Raw genomic sequence first — 11,089 nt, 5'->3', positions numbered from 1 at the left:
GCTAAATGTATTTCCAATGCTCTCACCTCAATTTGTTTTATATATTGCTATTAAAAATATATGCATATTCAAATATCTTACGTATCTAATTTTCATAATTTACAATAATAATAATGTCGAAAGTTTGTGCAAAGGATTGTTACCTATAACCAGGACGGCCAATGCATTACATTACTTTTTTGTCAAGTAATTATTATTTTAGCAAACAATTATTGCTCTTCCTCCTATGTTGTCCCTGGAGCATACCACCCTGCATCCCACTGCTGGCTTGCTTCTGAAGGTAAGCAGGGTTGGTCCTGGTCAGTCCCTGGATGGGAGACCAGATGCTGCTGGAAGTGTTGTTGGAGGGCCAGTAGGAGGCATGCTTTCCTCTGGTCTAAAAAATATCCCAATTCCCCAGGGCAGTGATTGGGGACACTGTCCTGTGTAGGGTGCTGTCTTTCAGATCGGACATTAAACGTGTGTCCTGACTCTGAGGTCATTAAAGATCCCATGGCACTTGTTGTAAGAGTAGGGGTGTTAACCCTGGTGTCCCGGCTAAATTTCCAATCTGGCCCTCAAAACATCATGGTCATGTAATAATCCCTAGTTTACAATTGGCTCATTCATCCCCCTCCTCTCCCCTGTAACTATTCCCCAGGTTGTTGCTATAAATGAAAACGTGTTCTCAATCAACTTACCTGGTAAAAAAAAACGGATAAATAAATGATGCTTTTGTGTTCCAATTAGTCATATATTTGAAGTTGTGTTATTTTGCTAGTTATCCTTTCTTCTAATGCTGTCTATTCCATTTATAAAATACTATAAATGGAAACTTGAACACTAGTAATTGTATGTCCCTATCTTGTAATTGTACTTTAGTTATTTAACAATTATTTTATTTTATTGCTTTTCTAAGCTACCGTTCAGTATTATTTCAATCCCTACCATGAAAATTTGTGTGAGTCTTATTATGGGAGGTGGCAGATTAGCCTAGTGGTTAGAGCATTGGCCTAGTAACCGAAAGGTTGCAAGTTCAAATCCCTGAGCTGCCAAGGAACGAATTTGTCATTCTGCCCCTGAACAGGCAGTTAACCCACTGTTCCTAGACCAGTTAACCCACTGTTCCTAGACCAGTTAACCCACTGTTCCTAGACCAGTTAACCCACTGTTCCTAGACCAGTTAACCCACTGTTCCTAGACCAGTTAACCCACTGTTCCTAGACCAGTTAACCCACTGTTCCTAGACCAGTTAACCCACTGTTCCTAGGCCATCATTGAAAATAAGAATTTGTTCTTAACTGACTTGCCTAGTTAAATAAAGGTTAAAAAAAAAAAAAAAATGGACACAGTCTGCTTCACAGCCAAACTGGACCACAAAGTTGTTGGATCAATCCCAAATAGCACCCTACTCCCTAGCCCGCATAAGGCTCTGGTGAGAAGTTGTGCACTATATAGGGAATAGGGTGACATTTGGGATTCAAGCATAGATATGCAACAGTTGTTCAAGCTCTGGGGTGTGTCTACAGCTTGTTTGATTTTGTGGAGGAAACGTTGTATCATCAACTCCACCAGTCAGTCATTTCCAAGTACGTGGACAAATATTGACTTAACAACTTATTTACAATTCATCATCAGCTTTTGGTGAACACACTACACAGTCACACAGTACAAGATGAGGTGTCAACACAGTAGTGATATTTCAGACAGAGAAGTGATATTTCAGATAGAGTAGTGAGACTTCAGATAGAACAGAGTAGTGATACTTCAGATAGAACAGAGTAGTGATACTTCAGATAGAACAGAGTAGTGATACTTCAACATAGCTGATGTGGCTGACTTGCTTAAAACAAATGTGGTTTCTACTGACAATTGAGATATACAAACTATGGCATAAGGTCGACGACAAGCGGACAAGAGGCAATCGGTAATTTAGATTAAGACATTAATGAGTGAGCTAGGATGGACATAGTCAATATAACTTTTTTTCTGCACTTTTAAAAAGTACAGCGACAGAATTCAGAACACGTTCTACAGTATATGTAGAGTAGTGAAGTCAGAAGCGTAGGATAAATAAAGGGAGCATATGAGTTGACAATGAAAGCTCTTACAATATTCCATGATTAAATTGATCTAAAACGGGCTATAGGCTACATGTGCAACACCAAGTCAGAACAGTAGGATAAGTTATGGGTGGAAAGGGACCAAATAATTAGGGTGAGGCACATGGGCTACTAACAGCTTACTACGTAACATACAGTGAGGGAAAAAAGTATTTGATCCCCTGCTGATTTTGTACGTTTTCCCACTGGCAAAGAAATGATCAGTCTATAATTGTAATGATAGGTTTATTTGAACAGTGAGAGACAGAATAACAATAAAAAAATCCAGAAAAACGCATGTCAAAAATGTTATAAATTGATTGCATTTTAATGGGGGAAATAAGGATTTGAACCCCTCTCAATCAGAAACATTTCCGTTTCTAAAACGGTTTGAATGATGTATGTGTATAACAGAACTCATATGGCAGGCAAAATACTGAGGAGAAATCAAAACAGGAAGTGAGAAATCTGAGCTTTGTATGCATTCACCAGAATCCCCAATGAAATCCCCTTGAGATATGAATTATGTTGCACTGCCTAGGGGTTCCACTAGATGTCAACCATCTATAAAAATTTGAATGAGACTTCTACGGTGTTGTGGGAGTGAATGAGAGCAGAATCTATCAGGTGTCTGGCAGTCAGCCATTTTCTGATCACGCTTATTCCGCATGTTAATAACTCTACCTAAATGTACATATTGCCTTAATTACCTCGACACCGTGTCACCGCAAATTGACCGGTAACCCTGTATATAAACACACTATTGTTATTTACTGCTGCTCTCTAATTATTTGTTGTTCTTATCCCTTACTTTTTTGGGGTATTTTCTTAAAACTGCATTGTTGGTTAAAACCTCTTAGGGCTAGGGGGCAGTGTTTGGAAGTTCGGATGAATGCCCAAATTAAACTGCTTGTTACTCAGGCCCAGAAGCTATGATATGCGTATAATTAGTAGCATTAGATAGGAACCACTCTGCAGTTTCTAAAACTGTTACAATCATGCCTGTGAGTATAACAGAACTGATATGGCAGGCCAAAATCCGAGGACAATCCATCCAGATGTTTCTTTTGGGGGGGGGTTAAAGGCCATTTCAATGCTAGCCTATGGGATAAACAAAAAAAAGGACCCCTTTTTGCAGAGATGTCAACAGTCTTTACAAAGGGTTTCAGGCTTGTTCCTTGAAAAACGAACAAGCAGTTGTAGTTTCTCCAAGGTGACCCTCATTAGAAAAGTAGTCTTCTTGCGCGAGTGAATGAGGTGCGCACTCTTCGTTATTTATCTTCAATATTGAACATACTATTCTCTGTCTTTAATATTATTTATGTAGATATTAGATCACTTGAGGATTAGAAACATAGTTTGACTTGTTTGGACGAACATTACCTGTCATTTTTTTGATTCGTTTGAATGTATGTTGAACAAGAGGATTACTGAAATCAATGGCGTCAACTAAACTGACTTTTTTGGATATAAGGAAGGACTTTATCAAACAAAATGACCATTCATTACGTAGCCTGGACCCTTGGGATTGCAAACAGAGAAAGATCTTCAAAGGTAAGTGGTTTATTTTATCGCTATTTCTGATTTTGTGATGCTTATGCTGATTTGGAAAGGTATTTTGATGTGGGGCACAGTCCTCAGATAATCGCATGGCATGCTTTTGCCGTAAAGCCTTTTTTGAAATCTGACAATGCGGTTGGATTAACAAGAAGTTACGCTTTTAAATTATGTAAGACACTTGTATTTTCATAAATGTTTAATATTACGATTTCTGTCATTTGAATTTGGCGCTCTGCAAATTCACCGGATGTTGTTTTAGTAAAACGCTAGAAGAACCCCGAGCCGTAAAAGGTTTTCAGGGCAGTTTCACTGTAAGGTCTAAAACTGTTGTATTAGGGGCATTTGACAAATACAACTTGATTTGATTGTTTTGACATAATTTTATCTGTGGCCGATGACCTTGAGCCTTCTTGAATGTCAATCTATGGCAGCACCCAAGCAGGCTTGAATTATTTGAGCTCTCACTGTAGATTTAGCTACATAGTGTCCACATGAGTGACAGAACACCTAGCCAATCACGGCGTAACTAGAGATCTTTACCAACCCCTATGCTCCATATTTTCCTCTGGCTGCCCCACCACCACAGAAAGCACTGAGCTGAAACATCTGCATTTTGGAGCTGTTTTAAGAAAGTCCTCTCTTACTCAAGAAAGCAAAAAAGAGACCATGTTGGTATGCAGCTTTTTCAGTATGTGACACTTTTTACCAGCTGAACAAGCATTTCCATGCTGGAAACACACACACACACACACACACACACACACACACACACACACACACACACACACACACACACACATACACACAAACACACACACACAAACTCCCACAGACACACACAAACACACAGACACACACGCACACACAGACAAACACACACCCACAGACACAAATAGACACAGACACAAATACACAGACACTCTCACACACACACACACACACACACACACACACACACACACACACACACACACACACACACACAGACCCAAACAGACACAGACACAAATACACAGACACTCACACACACACACACACACACACACACACACACACAGACACACACATACACACACACACACACACACACACACAGACACACACATACACACAAACACACACACACACACACACAAACTCCCACAGACACACACAAACACACAGACACACACACACACAGACAAACACACACCCACAGACACAAATAGACACAGACACAAATACACAGACACTCACACACACACACACACACACACACACACACACACACACACACACACACACACACAGACACACACATACACACAAACACACACACACACACAAACTCCACAGACACACACAAACACACAGACACACACACACACACAGACAAACACACACCCACAGACACAAATAGACACAGACACTCACACACACACACACACACACACACACACACACACACACACACACACACACACACACACACACACACACACACACACACACACACACACAGCCACACACACACACACACACACAGCCACACACACACACACACACACACACACACACACACACACACACACAGAAACACACACACACACAGACACAAATACCCACAGACACACACAGAAACACACACAGAAGCACAAACACACACAGCCACACACAGACAAACACACCCACAGACACATACAGACACACACACAGAGAGAATATTGTAGACTGCACACGTCAAAAAAGTGATTGATGAGATATTTTACGGGTCACGTGTTTATGCCCCTTTATGTACATCCTGTCCTTCCATTCTCACGCTATGGAGTGAGTGGTTACGCCCATATATGGACATCCTGTCCTTCCATTCTCACGCTATCGAGTGAGTGTTTATGTAACCTGATAGGGCATCTGTTTATGCTAAAAGCTGTCATGATGATTGATGTGTAGTAACCTCGTTGAACTGTGGAATGTGTTGTAGTGAACTTAGGGCCTGGCTGTTGTAACAGATTTTTTGATCACTGACACACCCTTGATGACCATAACAACGGACGCAGGACCCCGGTTAATACATTGAGAAAAGGAAGAGTATAAAGCATCAATATACGATGCGCCAAAAAATGTTTTTCTAAATATGTATAGAACCCAAATACCGCCCGCAACTGTGTTGAAAGATCAAGTGTTGATGTCTAATGGACAGCAATGGGAGTATCAGTTTGATTACCTGGCCTGTAGAGAGAAACTATACCGTAACCGAAGGAGAAGAATATACAGACCAGGCTTTAGAAGTGGACTACAGGCTTGAAGACTGGCGTGTGTTTCGCAAACTGAGAGTTATCACAAAGGGGTATAGCGTGTTCACTGGCTACGAGACCCATTGGGAAGGTGCCCCTGACTCCTCAGGAAGATTATTTCATAGGGTGAAAATACAAAGAAAGAATGGACTTCCATGTGGATGTGTGGAGTTCAATATCAGCAACGAGGAAACCCGCAACCAAAACATTCATGATGGTGGCCTGACTGGGGATTTTAGGTTGCGCTTATTCCTTTTAAAAGTTGAGATCTAATGGAATTGAAAATGTTAGAGTTAGTGAACGCTCTTTGTACAGAGCCAACAACGGCAGTGCATGATACATGTGAATCCTAAGGATTATGATTCAAAGGAACCCCCAGAAAGATCAATCCCTGAAAAAAACTAACTACGTGGCTGTTACGTTAACCACGCCCCGATACCAAAGGAATGGCTCAACAACTAAAGGGGTGACCATAAAGCCTCTGGTTCTTCATTTTCAGCATATACCATGGATATTCATATACCATATCAGGACACTGATAGGTCATGGGTACCAGACACTAAGAACTCTATGCCTCACAGCCCTCCTTTCTACTCCCTCCTGGAAAGCCCCCCTACTTATGTGAGTGTACCCCTTTAAGATATCTTGTCTCTGGGAAACATGGAAATCCCCATTAAGGTGGCCAATTGCAAGTTGTTGTTCTCTTTGGCTCTCCTCTGAAGAGTGGCAACATGGGGTCCTCAAAACAACTCTCAAATGACCTGAAAACAAAAACAAAGATTGTTCAACATTATGGTTTAGAGGAAGGCTACAAAAAGCTATCGCAGAGATTTAAGCTGTCAGTGTCCACTGTGAGGAACATAGTGAGGAAATGGAAGACCACAGGCACAGTTCTTGTTAAGGCCAGAAGTGGCAGTCCAAGTAAAATATCGGAGAGGCAAAGGCGAAGGATGGTGAGAACAGTCAGAAACAGCTCACACAGACCACCTCCAAAAGACCTATAACATCTTCTTGCTGCAGATGGTGTCACTGTGCATCGTTCAACAATTCAGCACACTTTGCACAAGGAGAAGCTGTATGGGAGAGTGATGCGGAAGAAGCCTTTTCTGCACACACGCCACAAACAGAGTCGCTTGAGGTATACAAACGCATTTGGACAAGCCAGCTTCATTTTGGAATAAGGTGCTGTGGACTGATGAAACAAAGATTGAGTTATTTGGTCATAACAAGGGACGTTATGCATGGCGGCAAAAGAACACAGCGTTCAAGAAAAACACTTGCTACCCACAGTACAATTTGGTGGGAGTTCCATCATGCTGTAGGGCTGTGTGGCCAGTGCCGGTACTGGGAATCTTGTTCAAGTTGAGGGTCACATGGATTCCACTCAATATCAGCAGATTCTTGGGAATAATGTTGAAGAATCAGTCACAAAGTTGAAGTTACGCCGGGGCTGGATATTTCAACAAGACAACGACCCAAAACACTGCTCAAAATCTACCCAGGCATTTATACAGAGGAACAAGTACAATGTTCTGGAATGGCCATCCCCAGACCTGAATATCATTGAGAATCTGTGGGATGATATGAAGCGGGCTGTCCATGCTCGGCAAACATCAAACCTAACTAAACTGGAGATGTTTTGTAAGGACGAATGGTCCAAAATACCTTCATCCAGAATCCAGACACTCATTAGAGGCTATGGGAAGCGTCTAGAGGCTGTTATTTTAGCAAAAGGAGGCTCTACTAAATATTGACGTGATTTTTCTATTGGGGTACCCAGATTTATGCACCTGTCTAATTTTGTTTTGATGCATATTGCACATTTTCTGTTAATCCAATAAACGTTATTTCACTACTGAAATATTACTGTGTCCATCAGTTATTTGATAGATCAAAATCAAATTGCTGATCCAAACACCCAATTATTTATAAATGGAAATCATGGAAATTGTCAGGGGTGCCCAAACTTTTTCATACGATTGTATATATGACAAGCATTCTTTAGAGGGTAATTGCAACTCACCTTCAAAATTCTCCATGTGTAAAGGGTTGCCGAAGGGGAAACAAACCATACAGATTTTTAAAGACATGAAAAGAGTTTTCAGATGAGCCTATGTTACCTAACTGGGACATTGTTGGGAATGAACTTATAGACCTTAGGGGGCCTATTCTCTGTTGGAGGGAGTGATTGACTGTTGACCCCCACTCCCCAAAGTGGCAGGGTAGCCTCGTGGTTAGAGCGTTGGACTAGTAACCGGAAGGTTGCAAGTTCAAACCCCCTAGCTGACAAGGTACAAATCTGTCGTTCTGCCCCTGAACAGGGCAGTTAACGCACTGTTCCTAGGCCGTCATTGAAAATAAGAATTTGACACAGACACAGAAACACACACACACAAACACAGACACACACACACACACACACATACACACACACATACATACACACACAGAGACACAAACAACACACACACAGACACACACACAGACACAGACACAGACACACAGACACAGACACAAACAACACCCACCCACAGACACAGACACAAACAACACACACCCACAGACACACACACACAGACACAGACACAGACACACACATACACACACACACACACACACAGACAACACACACACAAATACACACACACACAGACACAGACACAAACACACACAGACACATGTCAGAGTGACCATCGGTTCTTGACCAAAGGCCCCTGATTACTCGCATTGTCAGTCTGGGTTATTGTGTGCAGATTGAAAAGGAAAACAATCTATTTAATCCATTTTAGAGGCTGTAACGTAACAACATGTGGTAAAAGGAAAGGGGTCCTGAATACTCTCATAATGCTCTGTGTGTGATGAGTCAAAAATGTTAGTTAAAAAAGGATCAATGCAGATAGTTTGGGTAGCTATTTGATTAACAATTTAACTATTTAACAGTCTTATGGCTTGGGGGTAGAAGCTGTTCAGGGTCCTGTTTTTTTTAATCGTTTTTTTACAATCCCTTTGGCACTAATTTCAGAACCTTGTGGACATTTTTGAAAACTCTAGACACAGAACTCAAAACGGTCATCACTTGTAACACAGGCTGTCCAATGTTCAAAACATTGCATTGTGCATTCATATATTTAATTAAAGAAATCTTGCACTTGCAGAATCATTGGTTCATATAACAAATTTATCATGAAATACCATAGGAACATTAATTTAGATCACCCACAAGATATCGGTAGTTTCACTGCGTAGTTGTTTGTTCAATCATTAGATATTGTAGTACAAAATATGTGATACATGTTTCATTATGGTACTACACGTATATACATCACTGTAAAAGGACTAGTAGAGAGAATACAACAGACACAGTGGAATCATTGAACAAAATCTGAAATGTATTGATGAAATCACTCATAGGTTTATTTGAATCAAATCAAAAATAATTAGCTACAATAAGAAAAAAACTACAGTAAAACATCAAATGCGGTGTTCCTCACCTGGCTTACTGTAAAACATCACTGCAGTGTTCCTCACCTGGCTTACTGTAAAACATCACTGCAGTGTTCCTCACCTGGCTTACTGTAAAACATCACTGCAGTGTTCCTCACCTGGCTTACTGTAAAACATCACTGCAGTGTTCCTCACCTGGCTTACTGTAAAACATCACTGCCATGTTCCTCACCTGGCTTACTGTAAAACATCACTGCAGTGTTCCTCACCTGGCTTACTGTAAAACATCACTGCAGTGTTCCTCACCTGGCTTACTGTAAAAACATCACTGCAGTGTTCCTCACCTGGCTTACTGTAAAACATCACTGCAGTGTTCCTCACCTGGCTTACTGTAAAACATCACTGCAGTGTTCCTCACCTGGCTTACTGTAAAACATCACTGCAGTGTTCCTCACCTGGCTTACTGTAAAACATCACTGCAGTGTTCCTCACCTGGCTTACTGTAAAACATCACTGCAGTGTTCCTCACCTGGCTTACTGTAAAACATCACTGCAGTGTTCCTCACCTGGCTTACTGTAAAACTTCACTGCAGTGTTCCTCACCTGGCTTACTGTAAAAAGCAAAACAAAGGATTGATTACTGTACTTCTATATTTCCCTCAACCCTGTCATGTGGATTTGGCCACAGGTTCTCATCCACATCACAATGGATGTTTTCATTAGCCAAACATCTTGGGAAGAATCTTCGGGTGAATCGGTTGGTCTGCCGTGATGTCATTGCATGCGTTATCCATGGCCTGGAGAATGGTGACTTGTTTGGGCACCTATCATATACCTTCCACCTCCATGTGGAGAAAAAAATCTTCATTTGGGATTTAGGAAAGGAGAGTATGGGGGTAAGTACAGGGTGGTAAATCGTGGATGGGCCTGAAACCATGCTTGCACCATTTGAGCATGGTGGAACCTGATATTATCCCACACAATGACATAGGTCACGCCATCAGCTCTACAGACCTGATTTAGCCTTTCAAGGAAGCTTATATTCGAACAGCGAATCATGTGGCTGCCTGCAACTCAATATATAGAGTATATGGAGTAGAGAGCTTTAGTTGTTGTTCGACCTACCAATAGAATGGGCAAGATGCGTAATCTAAGCAACTTTGACCGTGGTATGATTGTTAATGCCACACATGGTGATTCCAGCATCTCAGAAACAGCTGCCCTCCTGGGATTTGTACGCACTACAGTCTCTAGAGTTTACAGAGAATGGTGCGATAAACAAAACACATTCTGTGAGCGGCAGTTCTGTGGGCAAAATCACCTTGTTAACCTGTTGCTTCTACTCGGGACGCTTGCGTCCCAACTAGAGCTCTGGAAATGCAAATGCACTACGCTAAATGCTAATAGTATTAGTTAAAACTCAAAAGTTCATTAAAATACACATGCAGGGTATCGAATTAAAGCTACACTGTTGTGAATCCAGGCAACAAGTCAGATTTTTAAAATGATTTCGTGAAAGCATGAGAAGCTATTATCTGATAGCATGCAACACCCCAAAAGACCCACAGGGGACGTAAACAAAATAATTAGCATTTCGGCGTTACACAAACCGCACAATAAAATAGAAAACATTCATTACCTTTCACCATCTTCTTTGTTGGCACTCCTAGATGTCCCATAAACACTATTTGGGTCTTTATTTCGATTAAATCGGTCCATATAAAGCCTAGA

The 11,089-nt window shown here is 41.2% G+C and overlaps 1 protein-coding gene across 1 annotated transcript in view; it reads left to right on the top strand.

Moving 5' to 3' along the window:
* LOC135573446 (anoctamin-3-like) overlaps window positions 1–11,089 on the top strand; it is a 105,170-nt gene that overhangs the window by 77,472 nt on the left and 16,609 nt on the right. The window contains exon 17 of the mRNA XM_065022778.1: window positions 6,637–6,835. Within this exon, the coding sequence (XP_064878850.1) occupies window positions 6,637–6,835 (199 nt within the window). The remainder of the gene's footprint in view (window positions 1–6,636; window positions 6,836–11,089) is intronic.

Source organism: Oncorhynchus nerka, linkage group LG9a, assembly GCF_034236695.1.
Source record: "Oncorhynchus nerka isolate Pitt River linkage group LG9a, Oner_Uvic_2.0, whole genome shotgun sequence".
NCBI classification, from domain to species: domain Eukaryota; kingdom Metazoa; phylum Chordata; class Actinopteri; order Salmoniformes; family Salmonidae; genus Oncorhynchus; species Oncorhynchus nerka.
This window is presented reverse-complemented; position numbering and strand designations above follow the sequence as displayed.